Source organism: Lonchura striata, chromosome 4, assembly GCF_050655825.1.
Source record: "Lonchura striata isolate lonStrDom1 chromosome 4, ASM5065582v1, whole genome shotgun sequence".
NCBI classification, from domain to species: domain Eukaryota; kingdom Metazoa; phylum Chordata; class Aves; order Passeriformes; family Estrildidae; genus Lonchura; species Lonchura striata.
The window spans coordinates 49,254,498-49,282,450 of record NC_140706.1 but is presented as its reverse complement, the minus strand read 5'-3'; the positions used below and the strand labels follow the sequence as shown (position 1 = coordinate 49,282,450).

General features: G+C 37.3%; 1 protein-coding gene across 5 annotated transcripts in view; it reads right to left on the bottom strand.

The window, feature by feature from the left end:
* PPP3CA (protein phosphatase 3 catalytic subunit alpha) overlaps nt 1-27,953 on the bottom strand; it is a 170,099-nt gene that overhangs the window by 29,289 nt on the left and 112,857 nt on the right. For all 5 annotated transcript variants that reach the window (XM_021531440.4, XM_021531441.4, XM_085579038.1 and 2 more), the window contains exons 3-8: nt 20,560-20,684; nt 12,311-12,422; nt 10,966-11,111; nt 8,886-9,025; nt 2,437-2,514; nt 625-719 (exon numbers count right to left, since the gene is read on the bottom strand). In XM_021531440.4, the coding sequence (XP_021387115.1) occupies nt 625-719; nt 2,437-2,514; nt 8,886-9,025; nt 10,966-11,111; nt 12,311-12,422; nt 20,560-20,684 (696 nt within the window). The remainder of the gene's footprint in view (nt 1-624; nt 720-2,436; nt 2,515-8,885; nt 9,026-10,965; nt 11,112-12,310; nt 12,423-20,559; nt 20,685-27,953) is intronic.

Sequence of the window (27,953 nt, the reverse complement as noted above, 5' to 3'; positions counted from 1 at the left end):
ATGAATAAATTTAGAGATGCTGCAAAGACTTGTATTCAGTGGAGCCTTTTTACAGCGACCAGTGAGTCTTATTTCTGTAGTAATTTTTTTTTAATTTATATTTAATTTTTTACATTTCAGTGGTCAATGATTAAAAACCCCAAAATGTAAAAGAACGCAGGCATCCATACCATACTTTATCCACTCATGACCTGTCAAAGTTTAACTGGCTAGACAGTTTGCACATACAAACTGCAACAATTTTGTTGGAAAGAAGCAAGGAACAGATAATTAATTATAATTACTAAGCTCTAAACATCTCACCCAGAGCATTTCTTAATATACTTCTTCATTAATAGAGCTGTTTTAAGTTTTGCTTCCTGTGTAACATTTACTTAATAACTTGCAGTCAAAATACAGAAATATCCTAAGGCATATTAAAATACACAGTAGCATTCAGAGGCATACATCTGCCTGTAACAAATTTAATTAGGTTTGTATTATATAATAAGTGGAATGGGCATGAACTAATAAAAGAGGAAGAAAATGGGCATGAACTGATAAATAAAGGAATGAAAAGACATCAACATATTTGAGTAAACAGAAGTACAGTCTAGTATACATTAATAGGAATTAAATTCTTACCTTTGTTATTGTATACATCTAGATAGTTTGGTGCTGAAAAAATTGTGATTAGCGAAGGGAAGCCTGTTGTTTGGCTTTTCCTGTACATACGATACCTAAGAAGAGAGAGAAGATACTAATTACTACCCAGCGCTGAACGTATATTTGTCACTGACCACATACAGTGCAGAAAATGCCTTGTACATTAATGGTCTGGCTGTTAACAAATGCCAAGACTGAAAAACACGCACATGAGCTATTTAAAAGCCACAGGAAATAAGTATTTCTTGCAGATTTTCTCATTATAACCCTTAGACATGCCCAGGGATCCCTGCTTGAAAGTTTTGTCTGTGTCTAAAATTCAATGAGCCAGAGGTGGGTTTTGTTGTGAATTTGCCCAGTGTCCAGGACATTCCAGACTTTCCCTCTGTGGGACTGTGGGTGAAGCAAGCACCAGCAGATGCCTTGGAAAGATCCTGCCTTCAGAAGGGAAGGGGAAATGGGACATATGATACTTTCAGTGCTGTGTCTAATCTTACCCACTCTAACAGCCAATTAATTAATGTCTGCATGTTTTCATTACCCAACCTTAGTGCCTCATGAAAAGCAAAAGGTTTATTAGACCAAAAAATAAACAAGCATTAAACCTGCAAGTAATTGGAAAGAAAGCAAAGAGTACTTAGACACAAGTACCCCAACCACTGCTCTTTAGTCCTCAGCTACAAGAAACCTAAGAATTTAGCAAGCATCCACAAAAGTTGCACTGAAATTGTTGTATCGTTTCAATGCAATCTCTTCCCCAAAATTTTCTTTTTCACCCTTTACTGGAAAGCAATAATAGAAAAATGGAATTCCATTGCCCTTGTGTATTTCATGCTAGGTATTTCTGGCACAGCAATAGCTTGCTTTTTATTGCATTACTATTTTGAAGTCATGACAATTCAAACATTCAGAATAGCTTTTTATATGCATAGTGAATATTGACCTTATTCTGACAATACCGCTTATTTATCTTTTATTGCTGTTCAAGTTGGGTAAAGTTTCTACCACCAAACAAACACAATAATATTAATTTATGCATGATATGCAAAGCTATTGAGATTCCAATCCTTTGTTAACATCTCACAAGTATAGTACATTTCAAATAAGAGGGATTTTTAAAGTAATTTATAAAGCAGCAGAAAAAATTCCACTTTTATTATGACAATAGTTTAATGGGGAACCATCAACACCACCTGATGCTTGACCTGGACTGTTTTTGCGTGCAATGGCTTAGACTTCTTGAACTCCTTAATGATACTCCTGCAGAAAAATTTATGCGCCTCTTGAGTTCCCCAATTTTTATTTTTTTGTGAAGTATAAAACAAGTAGGCCCAAAAGTTTCAGGCAGCTGAGAAAGTCCTATAAGATTAGGCTCACAAAGGCAGTTCTGGCCTTTGTGAGCCTAATCACTTCTCTGGAATCATGGCAACCAAGTAGGTCAAAATACTCTGACACATTTGCAATCCTTTTTCTGTAATCAATTTGTTTTTCTTTCCATGTCTGTCATTGTTTGGCATCAAAAAATTTTGGTCATTTTATATCAGTTAAAATCACTAAGGCTAAGTAAGTGGCATATATAAAAGTTTTATTAAGTCTCCTAACTAATAAGAATGTAAAAGACATTTTAATTCCAGTGTGTATTTTTGTAGCATTATTCAAAAGTGAGAGCTGTTACAACTTCTATTTTCCAGTTCATTCTCACTCATCTGCTCTTCCTTTTTCTGCTCTGTTGGGGAATGGTAGGCCATCATACATAATTATTATTATTGCCCCCTCTCCACACATACTTACCCAGCATCCTGGGCTTCATGAGCTCGGAGTATGGATAACAAGTTATTGTGCTGTAGGAATTCACATACAGCAGGGTAACTGTTAGAAAAAAAAAGTAATAGCATCTGTTATGGCATTATCAGAAGCAGCACACAGAGCTCTAGCTTTCAAAAAATGTATCATAAAACATACATCATTCATTAAATCAGCCTGCTCTGCGGGCAGATTTCAGTAGAGACAACATCACCAGCTCTGTCTTGTTAAATCTCACCCCATAACTGCTTGGAAAGGAATGCTGCAAACTGCAATCCATTACATAACAACAATCAGCCAATGGCTTGTCAGAAAAAAAGGTACTTTCTTTTATTAATATAAGATTTAATGTAGTTGAAAAAACCAAAACGTAATACAACAGTTGCTTGTAACAGAAAACTTCACCCACTGACTACTGTATGCAGTGGCTGCTTGTGGACACCAGAAAAGGTGGTTAAGTGGGAAGAGAGGGAAAGAGGTAGAAAGAAGAAATGCAAATCAATCTTCAAATTGGAGATGTTTATCTTCCTGAACTTTATCTCCTTGATAAACAAAGTATCTTTCCCCTTGGCAACTTAAAAGCCTGTGACTTTTGAAACCCCAAAAATGTGCTCACTGAATACATCTGTGCTAAACCTACTGAGCAAGATGGAAAAAAAAAAAAAAAAACAACCAAAAAAAAAACTATACATTATACAAAAAACTGCTGTCCCAGGCATGATCTCATGGACCACCTTAAGAGCCCACTTGCACTCAATTAACAACCCCATCAGTTTCTAATTTCATGCATGAAAAAGATGAAAACTTACATATCCTGGTCCCCCAATCTAATACATCATCTTCCTTTAGTTTATCCAAGAGAAATTATACTACTTGCTTCCAAACCTTCCTGACTATTTTGAAGCTGAAATGTCATTTGCAGCTAGAAGCTACAAACCCAGTGGAATGCTATACTGCTGTTTCTGGACTTGAGCCACCTAGCATGTATTCTCAGATGCAGGTCTGGTATTTGGAATTGTCTAAAAAGATTGCCATTATAAAACAATTTCAGTTCCCAAATTACGTGGGGTAACGTTTTGGCAACTGCAATAATCTCAAATGCTGACAGGCTGCCATTCAAACCACTGGCAAATGAGAACTGATTTGCATACATTTCTTTTCATAATTAATTGTGACTAAATGCACACTTATGGTACATTTTGGTTAGAAATTTTTACATTAACTTCTGAAAACTGGGGTCTAGCATGAAAATCTGATAGACAGTTTGATTATGTTCATTATCAGTGCAGCTGTTCAAAACGTCTAGGCTATTACATTTTTTTGTCCATAGTATTCTTTTCATCCAGTATTAAGTACTGCTTTTAAAGAAGATATAATGAAGTGGTAAAAAACACTCCTAAATAGACATGATAAGTTCTTTTTTCCATTTCGAGTACAAAAATAGTGGGGTTTTTTATTGCTTAATTATCTTGTTCTTCATGAATTTGTGGAAAACAGAAGTTCTGCTAGCAGAATTTGGTTGATTCTACAGGGCCCACACCTATAAAGGCAGAGGTGTCACAGAGTGCTCCATGCAAATTTATAAAAAAAGAATCTGCCTGCCTTCTTTTCTTACAAGTGACTAGCATGGGACCTTCAACATGCCAGCTGCCCTATTGCCCAGACCACCACAACCCATGAGCAGTCTACCTGGATATTTTATTTTGAAAAAGGCAAAGCAACTTTCAGGCATTTTTCTTGCACTACTTGTTGAAGCAGAGGCTGGGGAGTAGCTGCATCATTTGCAGCTATTACACATGCTATCCAGCATTTCCTTAGTATCTGTTTGCTTTAGATTAAACAATATTCCTTAACATAAAAATACAAGTCCTAAAAAGCAGGTAAAAATAAGTCCTACAAAGAGCCAACAAAACAGACATTATGGCAGAAGTCATCAGAAACAAACATTTACAGAAATGACTTCTACTTGGAAATCTTTTTTCTAAGCTTTTCTATTAAAATGACTGACTTGCACTCAAATTCCCTACTAGTTTTTCAGAGCACTACCCTTCCAGAAACACTCTCCTCCTTGCCCTGCTTTGCAGAGCCCAGACTGTAACTCAGATGAGCCAGAAATAAAGCAGTTGGCCAAGAGGGAAAACAAACAAACAGAAATCCCCCACGCAACAGGCTTTTCCAGAGAGACCCAGCCTCCTGCCTTCATGTGTCATGCTGAATCACGGAGGAGCGGTGACTCACAGAGAAAACAAAACACCCCTCTGCTCAGCTAGAGAGATGTTATTCCCTGTGGAGTACGTGACTGTGATATTCCCTACTTGGGCATCTTCTTTCATTAACATGCCTCATGCATACTTTACTAGTTCTGTCTCTTTTGCAAGATATCTGATTACTTCTGGCAGTTTGGAAAGAGAAGTAATACTTTGCTAACATGAACCAAAATGGCAAATGTTTTCAAATTGTTTTTCCACCAACTGGAAAAAATAGATGGAATTAACATAATTTTTTTCAAGTCCCTCATCATGCCATTAAAAGACAGGCATAAGCACTTCTTTCAAAAGAGAACATTCAAATTTAGTCCAAAACTTCTGTAACATTACATGCACATATAAAATAGGTTTTCTGCAAAATCCATTGGCCTTGCACTTGAGTCTCCAAAGGCAAATGCTTTGTTGCTGTGCTGTCCTCAGCAACTCTCAGAACATCTCTTTCCACCCGCTTTTGCTTGCTCTTAGCTGTCCTGTCTGCGGAGCTGCACTGGGAAGTGGAACAGGGAACTGCATTAGAACAAATAAACACATATTTTTTGCAGTCGTTCTTTCAAAACTGGATGCTTTCCCATGCCTGATGGAGCACACAAGCAATTCTACCAGTACGTCTGGGCAGACAACGTGAGGGCAGAAAAAGCTTCTGGTCTGGGAGAAAGAAGAGTAGAAACATGGGCAAAAGAAGTGGTTTAAAATGCTATTACTAAAAAAAAAAAAATAAAATTCATACAACTGTGGTTCCCACCCTGAGCTGAAACACACTACAGTCTTCAAAGGCTTTCAGCAGATATTTCTTTAATCTTTGCATCCTGACAAACTTAACTTGCATGTCAAGTGCACCACTGAAATCATGTGCTTCTGGAGTCAAAATTATTACTCTACCCCAGAGTATCTGCAGGTTGAATCATTTCACTGCTACCCAAGGCCAGAAAATGTTTCTTGAACACCTCCAGGGAAAGCGACTCCACCACCTCCCTGGACAGTCATTCCAATGCCTGACCACCCCTTCAGTGAAGAAGTTCTTCTGGGGTCCAACCTGTTTCTTACAAAATTGCCTGAGTTATCACTAGCTTATGAAAGAAGTGCAAAGGGTCATTGGCAAGATAAGTACCAATTGCTAAGTGCAAATAAATATTTGCTAGAAAAATTCAAGGTAAGAACAAAATAATCTGGTAAACAGGAAAACTTCTTTACTGGCTGGATCAGCTAAAAAATTGTATGCCTATGGGTCTAATATCACTCTGGGACAAACTACTTCCCTCGTGTTTATAATATACTCTGAACACAACATTATTTTGGGTATGGATGAAAGAAAAGCTTAACTCATGATAAAATAAGAATTTAAACCACCAGCATTCCATTAATTATTTCTACTTTTTCACAAAATTGCATCAAACATGACCATGACTACAAAGGACATGCAATTTAAACTTCAGATAGGGAAAATGAAATTCCATCCCTATAATTTTTTGTTCTCTTTAAGGTACAGAAACTTTAATATCATTTAAATAATTCCTTATATTCTACAGTTAACGTTTCCCTTTGGCATTGTGTTATATTGGCAATCCACAGCACAAAATGCTGCTAGATGCTAAAGGTGTGCACTAAGTGTTGACTCTGAGCACTTCTGAAAAATCAGACTATTCTTTACATCTCTAATGGCAGGTTGTGCCTATGGTTCCAAGAGCCAACATTTTACAACTAGCCAAAGCTGTTTCAAGAACTCCTTACATAAAGGGAGGTTTCTTGAATACTGGATCAGTTTGAAATTCAGTAGGCTGTATGAGAGTGATCATGTAAGAAATGCAGTGAGAAGCTTGTCAGACTACTGTAAGCTACAGTCTTTATACTTTCTCATAGAAATGGCCCAACATCTCACAAATAGGTTTTGGCTGAATGCAGAGTATTTCTTGCCCTTCTGAGATGGAAGGTCCAGTTAACATGGTGCATGCCCAGTTAGAAAGCCACATTACTGTTACTTTCCTCACAGCATTTTTGTATTAGGAAATAACTTTAAGTCAGAGCAAAGTAGCTTGCAACTGGTCATTATAAAGAACATCTCTGATAAATAAAAGTTATTTATTACAGATATTTACTGCAATTGATTAGGAGACCTTAATCAGCTAGAAATTCTTTTACTGATTCGCAGGCATGACTGAAATCTTCCTGACCTTCATTCAAAATTCTCATTGCTATCTTTTAACTTCTCATTCTGGAAATAACTGAAGAACTTAAGAAATTTTACTCAGTGAAGAATAAACACAGTCATTCTATTAAGAGGCATTCTTGAAGGAGGACTGAGTAATTCAGTCCTTCCTTTACAAGCCAAGCTGCATGTTGAGGGAAATTTGTTCCTTTACTCAGGAGGTAACTAGAAAAGGCAAGGAAAATTAGACATTCCACACTGATGGATACCTTTCATATCAGGTATTCTTATTAGGCAAGCAATTAGTCATCTTCCAAGGCAACTAGGTACTTCTTTTAAAAGGAATGCTTGCCTTTATATAAACTCGGATAATGTGATTCCAAGCTAGCCTTCTGACTGAATCATCAAGCAATTATATGTCCCTCACATGACCTGATAATTAGCTATCTCCTGAACAGTTCCTCTTCTCCTGAAAATGCACTTTTCTGAATATGCGTCAGGACACAGACTAGGTCTGATACTAGAGGAAACTGATATACATATTGAGGAAATTTTATGGCAACTGTGTGGAGTAGACCTCTGGAAAAAAAAAACACAAGCTAAAATCTAGAACTTTTCCAGTACATAAGCAGTTCTGTATATAAGCACAAGCCATGCCTGCCAGACCATTCATGAGGGGAAATCACCATTATTCCCTGTGTGTGTAGTGCCTGGGAGTCTCAGATATGCTCCAGCATTAGCTGCTGCTGAGAGGATAAGCAGTGAATTCACTCCTCAGTCGTAGCCCATTTCTGCACTGATCAATGGTTTGCAGCAGTGTGCTATCCCTTTCACTATGAGCCCAAACACATGCACTGAGCAGCTCCCAGATGTCACAGACCCGAGCGTGGCTGCCGGACTTGCCCGCTGGAGCCGGGAGCCAACTGCTCCGCGCTTCGCTGGCCCCGCGCGGCAGCAACCGCGCTCCGAGAAGGGAGCCAGAAATCTCATTGCTTGAACATCAAACCATCTGCCGCCTTCCTGATAATGTCACCAACAAGGAGGTTGATTCCAGCATCTCTGTGGTTGCTGGTGGATGCCACTGAATTACTTTTGTAATGTTACTAAACAGCTACAGTCAGTGTAAGAGGTGAGGTTTCCTAAGGCAAGTGAAAGAGCTGGATTCCTTCCTTCTGCTGAGTTTGCTGAGAAAACTTAGATTTGTGTGTATCTAGCATAGGCTGAAGCAGAACTGCTTCACTTCAAAAAGTTCAACAACCTCTTAACATTTGAATAACATCTTCACATTTCTCCTCAACAAAAATGGATTTTTAAATTAATATTTCACTGAATACATTGCTCATTTTGCCATTTAACCTCCTCCCCTGCTAGTTTTGCTACTCTGGTGTCCTTGTATGTTGTTCTTAACTACCATAATAAAAAAGAAAAAAGCTCAGATTCCTTAAAATGCCTACGCTGTCAGAGCAAGGTATATATAGGTTTCTGCAAGAATATTACAGGCACTTGTCCGCATTTCAGATATTACTAAGTGCCATTTAACAAAGACTCTTCAAATACTGAATTTCTTAAGAATAATTACTTACAAACAAAAGAAAAAGTTTGATCAAGCTGAGAGGAAAAAAAGTATCTCTGTGGGGGAAATCACAATTTTTATTTACCCTGCAGAACCATAGGTATTCAGTTTTCCAGTGCTGCCATCTTTCACTAGAAATTAAGTTTTAACTTTCACACTAGAAATGCAGTTACGTACCCCTTTTAAAAAGTGAGACATTCATTCTCTAACTTACAAGAACAGAGGCAAACTACACAGGTTTTGGTGAATAAAATTAAGTGATTTAGAGTTTCCAAGTGTGGCATAACAGAAGAGATTCAAATAAAGCAAGCATTAACTTTTCTGAAAATAAGGCTAGCCTGTGGAAAAAAAGGCCTAATTACTTAAGTAGCGCCACAAAATTCAAGCAAACATTTATACTGCAAAACCAGAACCAGTTCACCACCAGAAATCTATTCAAAGTAGCAATAATCACCTGTAGAAGTACGAGCACCCCCTGACTGTGTTGTGAGTAAAGTGTTCCTGAGTCTTCTCATTTCCAAAGTCCTCCAATGGGTCTGACCACAGGATGTCACACATAGGTCCATATGCAGGTGGTTCCTTGAATCGATCTAACTAAGAAAAATAGGAGACAAAGAAATACTAACTTCTTTCAACTATGTATCACAGAAACATTGAAGAAAAATTACTATTTTTCAGTCCATGAACAGGCGAACAAGAGACTCATAGCAATCCATTCTTCAGCGTTAAAGCAATGGAGTTTGAGAACCATCAAAACATTCCTTGCAAACATTGATGGGGATAGAAGGAACAGACAGAACTGAAAATTAAGAGATACAGTGGATTCACATTCTACAGAAATTTTTGTTTGCATTTTTTTGCCTTTCTACTGTTTTTTGCAAGCATTGCAGTGGACAAGGGAGAATATAATATTTCTGTATTTAATGATTTTTCAAACCTTAGAACATTCAATTTATGTAAGGGGGGCATCTCAAGAAAATATAATAGTTATTTCAAAGCAAGTTCCCATTTAGATTTATGTACATTTTCACAAAAAATTGTATCTAAATATCAAGACAATATCTCTGCATTACAGCACCTTGGCATGACATTCCTGTTGCTCCTGAAACCTTAACCCTAATTAAGAAGCTAAAACCTTCTCTTTTTGGTCTTCCTATGGGTATTTAAAACTTCAAATTACATAGAATCATAATGCAAATAAGATGAAGCATAGCAAAATAGTGAAATAAAAATCAGTATTCTCCTGCAAGAACTCTTTAATATAAAAACATCAAGTGTTATCTCAATAATTCTTTCATATAACTACAGCTCTGTTAAGATAGTGTATGAATAAGGCTTGCCATCTGAAATATTCTCTATTTTGACCAGAAAGATCAAGCAATGATTCAGTAGCTAGTAGATACCTTGTCCCCTAAAAAAAAAAAAAAAAAAAATCAAAGAGTACGAATTGGTTTTTTAAGTTTTCAACACTCAAATTTTAATAAGAGACCTCCACAATTTTACCTTTGCCTTCTCATCTTGACATATTCACAGCATGTTTACACTTATTAGTTCAGCCCCCTCCAATTAATGCTTATGTAATTACAATTCATTTAAATTAAACAAAAATTCATAAATATGCAAACCCAATTTCTGCTGATTGCCAAAGATAAATAAACCTGCTGGGTTGGGCAGGAGGAAAGGAAGGTGTTAATGAACCTAATCTAGAATTTGAGAGCTAAACAACTTTACTCTGCCATTATGCTGTTGCAGAGCCAGCTAATTTTTACACAGAGTATTTTTGTTTACTGAGATGGTGAACCTTTACCTCAGAAACAAAACTTTGCATTCAGTAATTTTTTAAAGTGCAGTTAATACCTTAAGCTAATTACTTTTAAACCAAAACATGTAATTACTGGCTCAATTTGTTTGTTTTTTTTTTTAACTATATTCATTTCTTAGTAGACTACAAATTAACCTATAAATTACCTTTTACTAACTTGAAAGCTCAAAAATAGATATCCATGTTTGCAAGTCTCAAAGAGCAAGAAAGAAGTATTTTTTTTTCTGAGAACACTAAGAATGAATGATTTAAATACCTCTTAGAAATATCTGTCAACTGAGATCTCTCCCACAAAACATGTGAATAAAAAATTAATCCTTGATAACATGCAATAACACTGGATTATGTGAAGAAGCTGTTTCACATTGTTTTCTGAACTTCTATGAGATTTCTGAGAAACTTTTCAGAACATAAGGGTACAACAAGCATGAACTTATTAAGCCTCAATTAGACCATGTAATGGACATTCAAATGCTGAACTATTAAAAATAAGGTAGGACCTATTGAGAATGAAGCTCTTGACTATTTAAAAAAATACGAACTATATTCATTGCAATCATGTGAGCCTCTTTTGCTACATCTTTGTATATTGTGAAGTTCTTCTAGAGCTCCTTTGTATCTTCTCCAAGAAAGCACAGAACACTTAACAAGACACAAGGAGTTGTCAGATGGCACTTACATTGTGCTGAAAGGTAATACCTCAAAGACTTACTTTTCTGATGTCATCTAAGGTGTTGATCTCTGGAGACAAGCCACCATGTACACACAGGAATTGTTGGTTCATCAGAGCAGCCAAGGGAAGGCAGTCAAAGGCATCCATGCAGGCATCATATACACGTTCTGAATATTTGATTTTACCTTTTAAAAATTAAGATGGTAACAGAACGTGCCATCAATATTTAAGAGGAAAAATGATTGTGCTTAATATCTCAAACTTTTTCCTCTCACTGTTCTATCTGGTATTGAGGACTGTACCCAAACTTTTGCTTAATATAAAAAATATCCTCAGGAATCCACTGCTGGAAAAATTCTTCCCGTTCTGAGGTGAAATGAATAATTTTTTTTCATATGTTCTCTGAAAAACTGTAAATAAACCACTGAATATACCATTACAGTCTGCCATTTCTATTCACTATGAAGTCTGTAGAGCAAGCTTTAAAACATCTGCTGAATGGTTATCATCATTATCACTCAATATACTCTCTATGAAATAGTCAGAACTTTAGTCCAGTCCCTTATTATTAATTATCTACAGAAATGCCATTATGAAATGAACGAGGTGGTATAATGAAGCTGAAATGTTAATTTACCAATATGCATATTAAAATCGGTAAACCATGAAGCCTTCAAGCCAATTAACATTTCCTTTATCCCCAGTGTAAAAAGAAAACACAGACTTATGGCAATAGCTTCATCTCACAGTGTCACAGGGAAAAAAAAGCTTCATTGTGCAGGTAAGGGTCTACATCTAATAAGCTTTTATGTGTCACTGCCTCCTTTCTTGCAACACAGAAAGGAATTCATATCAAAAGAGCATCTTGAAAAATTTAAGCCTACACGCAGGATAAATGGGAAAATGCTATACCTAAAGGATAAACAAAATAAAAATTAATTGCATTTTTCTCCTGCTCCAAAGATGAGACCCAGTGAGATGAGGTCCTCCTTAATGAGCAGTCAGGAACCTGTCACAGGTGCCAGGGCTGGTGTGCCAGCAGGGTTTTGCCTGCCAGGCTGCTGCATGGGGCAGCAAACCCTCAGCTGCTGCAAGAAGCATCAGCAGCAGTACTCACTCACTGAGAACATCCAGATGGACCCACAGCAGCCCCAGGATGCTCCCACACTCAGATGGGGGGGGGGGGAGTCTAAGCCCTTCCATTCCACACCACTGAGAAGTGACTGCCCCCTCAGGGAACAGGGACTACCATTTAAAATTAATGGCTGTTAACATGAAAAGTACATGAAAATTTACTAACAGTGAACCAGTATCAAATATTTGAAAAATAACAAATTAAGTTCCTGAAAAAGGAGTTAAGACAAGAAAGGTAAGATAAACTTACATTCTTGCTTAAATGTGAAATACTCTGTTAAATGTCTACATTCATGGTTCCCACGAAGTAAAAACAGTGTTTTGGGGTAAAGGATTTTCAAGGCCCACAAGTACAGCACACACTGCGAATCAGAACAAAAAAGAAAATTAGAATTCATAATTAATGACAGAACAATTTACATTCTCCTCCATCACAAAAAACTAGCAGAAAAAGTAGAATTAATCTGTGCAAAGCATTTATTTTCAACTGATTCACTTCATTTTTCATATACTACATTCAAACACTTCTCTGCACTTCAGCCTGGACTGGCTGAAACTTTTGTGGGTATATTGTCAGTTTTAGACTTTTTGCTGAGTGGCACCTCCCTGGTCAGCCATGCCCTGCCTCCAGCAGCCCCAGCTCTCACCCAGCAATTGCTGTGCATCCCTCTCCACCTGCAAGGTTAGGCAGAAACCTCCTGTGGAAACAATTCCACCGGAAGACATGCATTTCCTGGCTTCAGGAAAATCTGCCTCAGAACAATTTAACTCACACTTCAGGAAATACCTCAGCTTCCAGAATTACACAATTTTTACATGAAAGCTTGTTAATTTTTCACTTAACATTGTTCCCTACATACAACTGGGGTAAAAAGATCCACAAAGATCTTGCACTAAATATATACTATACATACAAAGCTTTTATAATGCCTTTTCACTTTTCACTTTTCTAAAGATTTGTATTTGAGATGACAGTTCTTCTAACTATGTTTTTAAACATTTATAAAAAAAACATGGAGAGGCTAAGCTCTGCTCAGACCACCCTAAACCACCCAATTAAAACTATTTGCTTTGAAAACAAACTCACAGCTCCAAGAAGGTTGATGGCAATGAGACCCACTCATCCCATGAGAAGTCCACTGCCTGCAAGTACACTGTACAGACTACAGTGTCCTCTCAAAAACAAGAAAGCTAGAAACAATGTTTTAATGTTTTTTTCTCCAACTTTTCTTTTCTTATAACCATGAACTGCAGAAATGCTGCACAAGAAACAAAAGGTGACAAAAAACCCCCTTTTATTTACAACTACTTCCTAACACTCTCCTTTGTTCCACTGGGAAAAATAATCCTTTCATTTAGCTTAATAATCAATAAATTGGAAATTCAGAATGTACTCTATGATTTCAGATTGAAACATCAGCACTGCTGTCAATGCAACATTACAATGTGAACTCCTTTCTACAATTCAGTGTCTTGAAAAACAGCTGAATAATAACTTTATCATCTCAACATGTAGATTTCAGCTCCCTTGTTTTCTACACAGTCAACTTATAAGAAAAACAGGAAAATATGAAGGGATCCAACATTTTCATGTTTGTGCTCACACTATCCATGGGTAATCACAGAGCAGCAGGAGTTCTATACTATTACTCGTTGCCTTGAATTTATTACATGTAAACATCTGAATGCTCTGTCTGTCCTTTATCTGCAATTTCTGTTCTTCTACTCAGAGGGTCTACAGAGGAAAACATCAAAAATACAGGCAGTATACTCGAGGAATTGTAAAACTAATTATACCCCTTGGAAACACACGGGAGGCCTCCCAGCTCATGCCAATTCTTCTGCCTCCCTGGTGCTATTGCCACTGCAGGAAGTGAGATGTCAGAATGCCAGTGAAATCATGCTAATGTAATCCAACATGGAATTATGGTGTCAGGTCACAAGAATCATCTGTTGTGGCCCAAAACGACCAAAAAGGGTGTGGGTGGATAAAGTCTTGTGTCTCTGTGTAAACTCCAGCAGACTTGGGTTTGAGGGTTTCACTCCAATGGGGCAAGAAACCTGAACTTGTCCACACCACCAGAGCAGTTCTCTCTCTCTTTGATGATGACTCCTTCATTCCTCCAAGAATTTCCAGAAGATTCCACTTTTTGACTTTTTGGCATTAGGTACTTGTTTACAGGTTGGTTGCTGTATATTTGCTTATCGTAGATTTATTTCTTTTCTTTGTTTTTTTTTTCTATGATTCTTTTGAAGTACTCATAAGAACCAGAGACAACAGAGAATAAATACAGTCTAGAAAGTTCTATTTCTCTGCCACTATTCAAGCAACATAAGCCCTCTATGAATAGTGTTTTCGAACACAAATGATCATTTTGTGTTGTTTTCAGCAGTACTATATCAAAGATTTATTTTGTTTAGATTATTCCTTTAATTTTCTCCCTTTTCAGTAGCTCAGTGAAGTAATGTTGTAATAGTAAGAACTAATTAGAGGCTTTTTTTTCCATGCAAACTAAAGAGCAAATACAAGGACAATGATTTTCATAGCTTTTCAGCTTACAGTCATTTACATACAAAAAACCTTACATCCAAACAACAAATCATGAACAAACATTCTGGTTTTGATTTTTTCCTACCTGTGCTTCACATGTCATAATTCTTACTGAAATCAAAATATTTATGATAAATAGCTCTTGTTGAAAATCTGAGCTTCAATTCTTTAAGTATTTCATAATACTGCTTCCCCGTTGTAAAATTTTAAAATACATTTCTTCCTTCAACATTTTCATTAAGAACATACTAAACATCAGCTCTACTGTAACTCTATGCAAAACGTACAGTGGCAACCTTGCAATCTAGACATCTGTAAGGTATTTTTACCTGTTTCATTTCAGCCAATCAAAAAACCCCATATTTTACATATATATATGTATCTAAGAAGTTACAGTTCTTAACTGAAGATACTCAAACCCCTCTTACTTGTTTAGAAATAGCAGATATGTTAAGTTTTTAACCAAGAGGAAATCTCTTCACCTCCCAGCTCCCACAGTGCTGTTTTCCTGCTGAGGTTCTGGCAGCCTCAGCTTTAGGAAAGAAAAGGTCTGTGCAATTAAGTACTGTGTAAGCCAAAGGCCCACATTTTCAAAACAGACTTGGGATTTAACTCCAGTGCTGCATGCTGAATTGGAGCATTTGCACAATTCCACATTTCAGCCCATCCTGGAAAGGAAAACCAAAGGCACCATAGCTCATCTATGCATCTCAAGTTATGTGATATTGAAAAATCATCACCATGGCTACTTGACTACAACCATAGCATAACAGTGCTCACTTCTGCGTGCTCCAGCACTGGTAGTGCCAGAAAGAGAGAGATGCAACTCACTGCCAGTTGTGTGGCTTTTTTGCAGGGGCCACAAAAGATGAATTCCCCCTCCAAAGGACTGACAGCACTGGGCACTCCTTAGCAGATGAAATAAAATGTAAGTGTGAGGTAATTCATACTTGAAAGGATCATTTGAGCCACACATTGCTAAGGTCTCTACTGATGCTCTGTGACCTGTGGAACTGGCATAGCTCCTGCAGTCTCTAACACACACCTCACCTAAATATAAAAATTGCGTGACTGTAGGTGCACTGAAATCATGATACCACCACAACATCTAGTACAGATACAGTTTCCCAAAATGGAATAACCATCCCAATGGAAACCATGTACCTTTTTAAACACATAGCTGCATTCACGCTACTGAGATGAATATTTATTACAGCATGATTTCAGAGACAAATAAAGATACATTGCAGCTGAAACCAGAACACTCACGAGATGCAAGTTACTGCCATTTCTGAACTACTATCCCTTGAGCACAAAGAACATTATAAATGCTACTGCAAATAAAGAAAAAGTCATATTGTCTTCTACTACAAATAAGATTTCAGCACAATTGCAATATATTGTTTGCTAATGTTCAGACCACATTACTCCCATTTCAGCCTTTAAAAAGATTATTTGAAAAGTTTAAAAAAATCCAAAAATAAGTACCTCTTTTTCAACCAAAAAGTGACTAAGAAATTCTTTTTTGTAAATGTTCCTATAATTCTTATAGCTAGTACATTCTAGACAGAGATGGCTCCTAACTCTCCTTTTTGGGATCCTGTATCTGGGCTCCAGCTGTTCTCTGAGAAGATGGGTCCCACAGAGAGATGGCAGGGGAAATGGTACCATCACATGTTCTCCCCCTGCAGCCAAAAGGGGTTCTTGGCATGCTAGGGACTCACACTGGGAACAGCTGGCACAGGACCAGTCAGGTTGCAAGGATGGCCCTAACACAAATACATGTTCAGTCTGGGAATCTAATACATAGAAAAATAATCTTAATTTTGCTGAGTTGCTGAATATTCACAGCTCTGAGGAGTAATGCCATACAAAAATGAGATCTCACAAGATGCAAATTGTTGCTATGAAGAAAGATATTTGCTACTGGTCTACAGAAGAAAAAAAGCAAGGAAATTCAGGATAATTAAAGTCCTAGGATTTTCTTTGCTTTAAGAGAACTGAAAAAAACTATTGACTTCACTGGTGAAGTATTCCTGACCAGCCCAAATTATTTTAAATCATGCTGTTTACTGGAAAACATTAACACACTACAGTAACACACAATGCTGAAAGATGTTTATTCTTCCAATGAAGTCCTAAAAAGTTCACAGAGACTTGAGGAGATTAAACACACAACTTCACTGGCATTAACTTCACCCACTGTTTACTAACACACATTTGTTTAAGTGTAACTCTTTTTTTGGGAGAGATCATTTAATTTCCAACAGTTCATCAAGTTCAGAAGCATCTCAAGCACCACATGCTTTTTTTTAATTCATGTAAGGTCTAGTGGTCAAATTCCAGACTCACTCCAAACACCTCACTTTGTTCTTGCTGGAAATACCCCAACACCAGTTTCACCTTCTGCAAAGTCAGTCTGTGCATTCAGGAAGGGAAATGTATGCATGTTCTGAACCTTAAAACACAACTCCACTTTTGTTAATTTTGAAAACTGGTTAAATTCTCCATATTTTCACTCTTTCCTCTGCCAAAACTGATCACTACATACCTTATAATGGTCAAGGGACATATAAGATGGTATACTGTTATATGGAATTAAGCAAGAAAGTAATTCCAACACTTGGCTTACATATTATTATTATTATTATTATTAATGCACTATAGTTGGTTTTTACTCTGTAATTTTCCTAAGACTGTGATGAAAAACAGTCTATATGTACACTCCTCCCTGTACACTGCACAGCATTTGTCTGCTTTTTAAAAAAGAGTTTTCAGACTCAGGTAGAGAGATTAGTCATTCTCCCTTACAACCTATTCCTGCAGAACCACTTAGGCTCTAACTATTCTTTACATTTAAAAATAGCCCTCTGTTTTGATCATTTGGGTTTCTACTCTCCATGACCATAAAACTTATTTCAAAGTGAAAACTAAGGGGTTTCTTCTACTCTGGAGTCAATCCCCTCAAACACTGCACAAGCACAAGAGGGGAATCAGTTATATAGCCAATAAAACAAATGCACTGTATTAAATTGCAGAAATTTGTTATTTTAAGTGAAGAAATGCCCAGGCTCTGCTAAAAGGTCAAACTGAAAAGAGAATGCAGATATGGAATAAAGATTCCGTCTGTGCTAAGAAACCTTGTCTTATTCTACCTACAACTTGACATTTTTTAATTTTACCTGTTGTAACTTCTCTGTCAGTCTCTCATCCTTTGACTCATCGCTTAGAGCTAATATAAAAAACACAAAACACACGCCCCTCTTCAAGCAGTGAAGCTACCATCAGTAAAAATGGAGCATGCACATGAAGAATTCAAGCCCTTGGATCAAAAGTTTCATAGAGCAAGGACCAACATTTCTGCTGAGTGCCTTATACAAATACTTTTCTTTTTCCCTATGAATTATCAAATGCCTTCCACCTACCTTGTGCAATTTCTTTCTCTGTTCTTAATGATAATAGCTTGCATTATGTAGTACCTTTCATCCAGAAGAATCCCAAATGCTTTGCAGCCCACAGAGAAGGATTATCTCGCCCACTATCAGAACTCAGCTCGGTCTAAGCTCAATGGTGTCACTTTTACACTAGAGATCACACAGCAATCAAAGGGAATGTTTTTAAAGCTTGTATTACTCATGATTAGTACCTTGGACCAGCCACATAATTCTTTTGGAAAGACCCCAAAACTGCAATAGTCTCCTGTCTCCATAGCAGAAAGGGGAGCCAGTACATGGATGGAAGAAAGATCAGTATGTGATTGGTGTGGTAGAAATATGAACTCAGGCTAGGGCTGTTTACCAGCGTGACTTCCCCAGCACAAAGTACTGACAAAAGTTGGTGCCTGATCTATGTACTTAGGTCCCCTTCTCCACCAGAAACATCTTCCCTCTCTAAATGCCAAGTTGCATTCTTCACAATTTTCCTTTCCCTGTCACTACTTATTGTGCTGAGTTCATGCCTGAATGCACAGCTCTACATCCAAATACACTTATGAAACAAAAACTTGCCTTTCTTTTTGAAAATATTCTTTAATCAAAGTGACAGGTGGGGAAAATCAGTTATGTGACCAAAAAAATAGTAGTGATTTGAGAACCTAATGTACAAAAGAAATAATATAAATGACAGCTGAGATATTTCCTTGGCACTGGCAGAAGCTAATACTGCTTCCAGTGAGGAAGCAATTCTCTTGAATGGAAAAACAGAATTCAGAATACAAATTACTAAGTATGTATGCACAGGTTGCTAAATGAGAGATTTGAAGGAGATTATCGCCTATACATAGCCTGTTTTCTTTGTTTCATATGGCTTGCTATTTCTTTAATTGGTAATAGCCCTGGAAGAGATTTTAGTAAACTGTCAGAGAAGCACTTGAAAGCTGTTTTGTTTCTTTTATTAAAAGCCTATGTATATAGAAGTGAAGAAAAAACTTTCCTCTTCCAGACACATCTTGTCCCAATCAAAAACTGCAGGAGATATGAATGAGGTTATCACAACTTAAAAATTGTAGCTCATGATAGAGCTGCACAATGGTTTAAGTCTGTGAAGCTCTTCCTGCTCCTCCTTCCCAACCCTCCCCAAGCAATCCAGCATGGTAATCCACAGCAGTGATTTAATTCACAGCTCACTTAAAATGAAGTTTTAAAATGAAATAATAAAGCAAAAGTAGTTTTATTGAATCTAATTTTTCAGAAACTTCTTACTTTAAACATAACACTGGCAAGATAATTCACTGGTCTGTTTTCCACACACATAAACAACTCAGCTGCTTGGCCATACCAATATGGCAACAGTGTGCTTTTGATGTGGGATGTAGAAAGAAAGAGCAGTGGATGTGTTCCCATGTGACACCATCCCATCTAGTCAGACACACAGACATGTATCACAGGATCTGTATTGCTTCCAGCAGGTAATGCATTCTGCCCTGACTCAGAGGGAGTTCAAGTCTCCCTCCTTCTAATAGGAAGGAGACTTCTAATAGCTCACTCCTTCTAATAGAAGTTAGTTTTCTCCTTTTCTCCCACCATGCCCTGAAGGCTAGAACTTCTCACAGAAACAGTCAAGCTGTAGATCAAGAGTTCAGCAAGGGTTTCTGATTGACTGTTCAATGACTAGATCAGCTATAACCTAGACAAACAAATCCACATCAGGTTTTATTCAATAGTTGTGCACTTCATCTTGCCAGTTTGTAAAATCAAGCAATAACAAAGGCTAGAAGAAAACTTCTAGCTTGTTTTACAAGCACTGGAACACAGGATTTGGGCTGGGTATTTGACTTGCTTCTAGTCAAAGCTGCCAGGTTGGATAGGACACTGTTTCTTTTAGAAGCCAGCTAAAGAGGCCATTTGACCTGCATATTCTATGGTCACACCTGGAGACTACAACAGGTCTCAACACCACCCAACACGTGTGCATCACTTCTCTGTGGATTCAGGTGCTGCATCAAAAGCCAGAGATCATGCACTCCTGCATGCCATATCTAAGCAGAATTTACTCATTCTCTCCAGCACAGCATGCTCTGTGCTGGCTTTTTGTCCCATTTACCTCACATCTAATTCTTCATTCTCCTAAAATTTCACATCCAGGAAACTCAGATCAAATAAACCTAAAAATCAATCTAAACTACAGGTCACGGGTTAGGTTTTTCTGTTATGTCTCTTTTGTAATTGATCACATCTACTCAGGCTATTTAACTTGTGCAAGCTGCAGAGCATGCTGCCTTTTGTGCAATATTTAGATGGCCACTAGTTAGCACCATTCTGTGTCAGCTTTCTGGCACAGATATAGTGGGATTTTGCTGCATTCCAAGCAACCTTTATAAAAACACCGGCAATATTAACATGGTATTTGTGAAGAGCCTCAGTATTCCTGAGCTAGTTAAGATATGATGGTAAATATACAAAATATGCTGCAAGCAGTTTTGCACCCAAACCCAGAAATTAGAAACTTACTTCAATGCTGAAGTACCCTCTGTCCACGTAGTCCCCCAGGAAGAGGTACCGCGTGTTGGCAGGAGAACCTCCCACTTCAAACAGTTTCATCAAGTCAAAGAACTGACCATGGATGTCTCCACAAACTAGAACAGAAGAGGAGCAATATTTAGATTCACCATGCAAAAATCATCTTAGGTACACACAATCCAAAGTCCCTGTGTTGCAAGATGTGTTATGACAATTTTGTGCATCATTCACCAGTTAAAGAGCGGCTGAGCACTAGCAGCTGCTCAGCAGAAGCTGATGTACATCCATATATGTGTGTGCAAAAGGTTACCAAGTAACTAACTAAAGGAGAGCCATCAGTAAATCTAGTCAATAATTATTTTCATATGTATCTGTCCATTTCTGGTACTGCCACGAGAGCACACAATACTGTCAACAGCAGTAAGACAAATCAAAGAAAAAAAGAGTATGTTTAAGAAAGGTTACTCTTTTTTAAAAATTACTCCTCCATTCTTCCTAGTCTTAAACCTAAAGGAACAGCAATGGGCTTTCCATAAAATGCAAAGCACACCTGTCCTGTGTATGCCTGGTTAAACTGACACGTTTCTGACTTCTGCTGTCAGAACAGAAAAACATCCTGTTTGCTTTCCCAAACCATACCTTACACAAGAGGACATTGTGTTTCACACTTCAGCCTCTACCCCTTTGTTTAATCTCCTGTAATTATGATTTTTTCACTTTCATTGCAATGAAGTCAATCTAAGAGGCTGGTTCCCTAGAAAGAGCAGCCCAAATAAACATGACAGACCAAGCACAAGTGACACCTAGGCGGGGATGCCTCTGTCTGTGCCTTCAGGGCAAAAGTTTGGCTCTGATCTCTTGTGAAACTTTAAACTCCTTAGTGGGTGATTTCAAGCATCTGCAGGAAGGCAGGCAATGCTTTTGGAGAACCTCATGGATGCCTAAGAGTGCAATGTCAAAATCTGCTTTGTTTCTTCTACTCAAAAGAGAACATCCCCCACACACATCCCATTTAGGGTCAAAACCAGAGATTATGGCAATGATCCTTAACCAAGGTGATATGAATAGCCCTGATTCGTACTGAGTTCAGTTTAAACTGGCCCTTCAGTGGCCCAATCAAAAAAAAATCTGATTTTCACACTCCAAGGGTGATTTTGAAAAAACTGAAAAAAAACAAGAGTCCAAGATAGGCCTTATCGTGCAGCGGCTGCCCACTTAAGAAAAATTCAGATGCTCTCTTTCAGGTAATGGCTTTGTTCCACTGCAGAAAAGCAAACCTCACATTTGTCAGCATGCCATGGAGAAGCTGAAGTCACAACTCCATATAGATACAAAAGGACTATATACAACAGCTGCAACACCAAACCCAACAAACTCCCAGTGTAAAGTGTTCATATGCTATTGTCGTTCATCTCAGTCAAGTTCACATTATAGTTTTTATACTTGTGTCACTTTTCCATGAATGTATACACTAAGATCCATATAGTATCTTTCAATCAAGAAAAATTAAATACAAAATCCAGAAAGAAACCCATCCCAAACACCCACTGATATCTCAGTCACTGCTTTCATGAATATCTATTTGAAATTGGTGACAATTCATGATTCCTGGCTAGCTGACCATTCTTCTGTGACAGTAACATGATATTTTCCCCATAAAATGGCATATTTTATCTTATCACCACTGTGATGCACTGTATAATCTTTTTACTAGTTGATTCCCCACTGCGAGTTTTAGATGACAACTTTCATACTAAAAGCCATCAACAATTACAATTCCAACCTAAGAATAATATCTGCCATTAATTATGCAATATAAGTAGTATATAAATCCCCAAGTGATATGACACCACCACTGTTTCTCTTAAAAAAAATGTTCCTAGCCCAGAGGAAATTTTTTGGTAATATCTTTATTTGAACACATTAATGTACCACCAATACACATTTCTTGACTGTACTCCTCTGCATGGACACTGTGGGAAGATTAAAAACACGTGTCACAATTTGATGGCCAGGCAATCTGCTCTCCTAACTTGCAGCATAAAAGCTTTTAGTTACATAACTGTACAGCTCTACCAATTATCGCCCGCCCCCATTTGCTCCAACTGCAAAAACCTGAAGTTGAACAAGACTTAGAGATTTTTAAATGGATTTAACTTTTTTACTTTCACTTAAAGCACAAAGAAACTAGACCTTTTATTTTCTTTTGATATGCAGACATGTGTGAACATGTAAATACACTGGGCTCATTGCAGAGAGACTAGAAAGTTTAGAATGCTTTCTGCAAGGACCTGCATGTCCCTGAATTTGTCACAAGTCAGAAAAGCAGTGTGAAAATCATTGAACAGGACAGAAATAACAAGGCAAAGCTCTGCAATCCCACAAGTTGCAAAAGTCTGAATTGGTTTCAAAAATAGATACTTGATAGGTATTCTAGGCACTTTGCACAGAGCAGCCTATTCCTTTTATACTTAGCAATAGATGCTGAAATATATCCAGGAAAAACAAAACAAAACCCCCCATCAAAGATGGAAAGCTGAAAAGCCCAGCACTCAAAACTAACCTTGTCAATTGAAGTAGTTCCAAAAGAGAAGCTTAAAATCAGCAGGTAAAAGCAGAGGGAGAAAGATGCTCAAAATCAGGGTTAGTACTGAGGTTTAATTTATTATGGCTGAATCTCAGAACTCCTACTAGAAAATGACAATGTTACATACAGTTAATCCAATTAGTATTTTGCCTGGAGAGGAATAGCTTAGAAACTTCATACTTTCCAGGTTTGCATGTATAGACTTGAAATGTCCTTGTTATACAGAACCCATATACTTATATTCTGATGAATAGCCTGATTTACAAATTAATTAAAGGAGCAATTTTGCATGCATATGCTACTATATTCTGTTTATTGTTTGAAAAGAACTGCAACTACTAAAACTATGGTTCTGCCACCTTTCTTTTCCAATTCTAAAGTCCTATGAACCTCAGATCCAGATTTCCCAGGCAGTTGAATCAATGCTTTATCTTTCATTAGGTGGGGGCAAAAGAGATCCAGCATTATATTTCCATTCATAAAGGCAAATAAATACACCAGCCAATAATTCTGCTATAGTCTCCATATCATGTTGCAGCATCATATCACTAAGAAAGAACTTGCAGCACTGTCCCACCAAGAGCCCACAGAAGAGGTTCCATATCCACTCCACACTCATAAGACCACTACCTTCATCCTTCTTGTTACAGGAAAAAAAAAAATTAAAAGCACACTAATTATTATATATTCAGGTTTACTCCCTTACAAGCATTAGCACTGAATCTATTAATTTTGCCAGACACATCCTGTTTTGTTATGCCTGCACAGGCCCCCTTTTGGTACTAGAGCTCTTACTATTAAACAACACATGCAAAGAGGTATGAACATTCCTTCATCAACCAATAACAAAAATATCCCCAGCACAGTAAAGCAGGAAATTCAATTTTTAATGAAGATCTCCAGGATCAACATACTTATGGATTTAAACTATGAACACAGGGAACGTAAAGCACGGTTTCTATGTGTGCAGGATTAAGATTAAAAGCAGCTGTGTTCATGTTAAAAAAAAAAATCCATAAGGAATTCACATACTTTCCAATATTACCAATTTCACGGAAATGCCATCAAGTCACGGCCTCTGTACACTCATTAATTTATAATAACAAAGTAATATGACAGCAATTTTTTCTCCCCTAAGAAGACAGTGCTCCTTAATTTACTCAGTGCTCTTTAACTTCCTTTGTATTCTAAAATTGCCAGCTGGAGAACAACAAAACATTTTCTACTCACTTACTATTTCCAGAGATCAGTTCAGGCATCAAATTTATTGCTTAAGAATTTGTCTATCTCAGCCTGTCAACATCGTACCTAAACTCTCAGGGCAGCAAGCTCCAGAACTGCACAACACACCAGAAATGTTTCAAATGTAAAGAAATGTTTAAGTTATTTGAAACTAATGTCCTGATCTTCAACAAATTAACTGCTAGTACAATCAGAAAGTTTCATAAACATTGGTTGTTTGTGGACTCCTCAGAAATTTATCTCTGTTGAGGAAGTTTTAAGGGAAGACATGAGCCCCTTCATAAGATTCAAGTTCACAAGACTGCCCTTGCAAATCCTGAGAAATGTTTCTGAGCAGCTTTTTCCACTTGTTATGATGGGTATTTTGATCCACTACACAACCTTTACCTATAGCAGTATATTTTTTCCAATTTAACTGCCTAAAAAATACCATTTTATTATAAAAATAGAAATTGGACATAGGGAGACAAAGCAGAAATGTTTTTGCCATCCTAATACAAATTAAATTATGTTTCTGATGGCTTCACTGTGAGGATTTTTCTTTGATTTACGTCAGAGGAACAAGCAGCATTGAAACAGGAACCACTGATTTCAAGTGGTACTAGCAGTGAAGGAAATTTGAAGCTGAGCAATGCATTTGCCAGTTTATTTATAGATGACAAAGTAGTATAACAGTGATTTAGAGTGCAATGTCTATTGGCACAAATAAACGAGTCTGTGAATGCTCTTCATATACCTTCCTTCAGATAACTGAATGCTCTTCAGTATGTACAAACTCAGTCCAAAGATTATTCTGTATGGTTTCCCACTCCAAATCAACATTAAGAACAAAATTTATATTCACACTACATTAAACACTATCAATTCAAAAAGTTTTTATCTGCAACAGTTTGGATATGCTGCACTTACTTTCTCATTTATCAGGTACATAATTAATTGGTGTAACATTATAGGCTGATAGTAAAATACAGTTACTATTTCCATGAATTTTCACTCCATGTATCACAGCTTATATTCTCATCTTTAAATGCCATCAGGTATTAGGAGCACATATGTAACAATATCACCAGCTCCAGAAGTAATATTTGCAAACTCGTACATATATGGCAATTAACATCAAGCAAAGATAGCTTTTAAACCACTGTGTAGGGAATATTATCCACCACTTGTTCTTTACATTCACTGAGCTAGGTATGTTTTTGCACTGAGTTCCAAGAAACTATGCTTGAGCAAAGCAGCACACAAAACTAAAAAACCTAAGGGAGGAAAACACCCTATTGAGTTACACTGTAGAATGCAGACTGCAAATCCCAAAGGAGGTTGCTTTGTACAATGTTTTGGAAGCATTTAGCTGCTTACCATTCCATTAGTGAGCACATGCTTCCAAGAGCTTATTGCTTTGCAAAGACACCTGGTACTTACAAGGCCTTACTGACAAAGAAACTATGGCTCCATGTAAACCTGCACGTGTCTGAGCAGACTGGAGGCTGGTCATTTAAACAGATCTACAATAACATGGTAAAGAGGCTGCGTGTCCAATGAGAAGTATGCCCTAAACATTTCTCCAGGCAAGTAGTTGGTAGGAATGAAAAGTTACAAAAGGCTAAGTGAAGAAGCCAAGTGGGAAGGAGTACTTACAGTGGGCACACAAAGGCAAAGCAAAATCAACTATACCAACTTCTGTAGCTCAGTTATCAAAGACTGGGCTTCCTCAGAAAACTCGTAAACGTGAGGGAAAACAACTACAAGTGCTATATGAATGAAATTCTCATGTGCTTTGAGAACAACTACTGCATTGTTTTTGAAGGGTTCAACTATTAACCATAAGGCTCTGATTTTCCTCAAAATTTAATAAAAAGTCACATATAAGGGTCACACGTCTTCGATTACACAACCTTATAGCTTGAATGAGGTTTGTGTGCAAATGTGTATCTGAGGAATATTATATATTGCCATTGCAATATGAAATGTTCAGAATGCCAAAGTTTCATTCAATTTTTTTTTAAATCACTAAAGAAAGAGCAATTTTCTTCCTTATTTTCTGCAGAACAACAAGGAAGAAGTACAAAATAAAATAAGAAACTCCAGAAATTTTTATTTGCATCTGGTCACGAAAGGGCAGCTCAAGACACAAAGTTTGTGGTCAAGTTACATACATTGTTTCATTGCCATGCAGTTCTGTTCCTGTTTGTGAGCTGTTTAAAGAACTTGCAGATTTCATTACTTACTGAAATTAAGGTCAGAGTCACGCAGACAGCTCACTAAGTAACTCTTCCAAAGAAAACAAGAACAAGACTCAACATAATGGGCTTTAATATAAATGTTTGTTATACTAAGTCTATTGAACAACACAGCTCTATTTCCAAAAGAAGCATGATCTCATTCATATTCATATTTGGTTATCTAATGTGATTATAATAGGCTTTCATCTATCTTTTCCCTTCAATCACTGCATGCAAATTGATGAGTTTATACTACCAGAGTGAACTGGCATTAACAAAACACTTCAATTACATATTTTCATAAAGAGGCCTGGTTAACCAAAGATAAATCCAGAAACCACTGACCATACAGGTACAGCAAAGGAAGCCACAAATGAAGCATCAAGGCCACACTGCCAATGTTATTTGGCTGAAAACTTTCCTTCTTTGCACAGAGAAAAAAAAAAAAGGCAAGGAGCATCTTGGGAAAATCTGTTTTCTGTGCAAACCATGAGGACACTATACTGCATTCTGCTCTGCCAACACTTGCAACTCCAGTGTCTGTAAAGATCACCCACGCTCACTCCTTCTAATAGGAGTTAGTTTTCTCCCACCATCCCCTGGAGGCTAGAACAAATTAATGACACTTGATTTGAAGAGGCAGAGTGAAAAAGAGTAGAGAAGGGAAAACATCACATCAGAAAAGACCTTCAGGACAACAGTCATTAATATTCTCTGATGGAGGAAGCAAAAAACCCCCAAACCCTAACCCATTCAGCAGAAGCCCTTCAAAATGTTAAGCCTAGAAAAATATCTTCAGCGCAAAGATTTTAAAAATAGCTCTACATATTAATTCTCATGTCACAATATTATTTGCAGTGTCTCAAAACAAAATAAAAACCAGGTACTTAACAGGCAGAGGAGTGCCTTTGTGTATACAGGAAATACCAGAAACAAGTCTCAGGAAACAGGCTCTACCAAGTGCTGTAAAACCTACACTGCCAGAGAAAAATCCATTTTCTCCATGTCCCTACCCCAGCTGAATTTTTCAGGAGAATAAGTTGGTATAATTTGTTTGCAATGAGGTACCAAATGAAAATTTTCAATTCCAGATCAAAGCCATTTAATGGAGTGGCAGTAGAAAGGGGATGGTAATCTAGTGACTATTTTACAGATCTTTTTTTCCAAGATCAACATAGGTTTTCATCACATATACAAGATGCTGAATTAAGTCACAGAGAGAGAAACAAAACTTGACAGGACTAAATCAGCATGCATTCCTATATCCACCAAAGAAACTTCCCCGCCATCCTTTCAAGGTCAGCACTGCTCCTGAGGATCCTCCTTAGCAAATG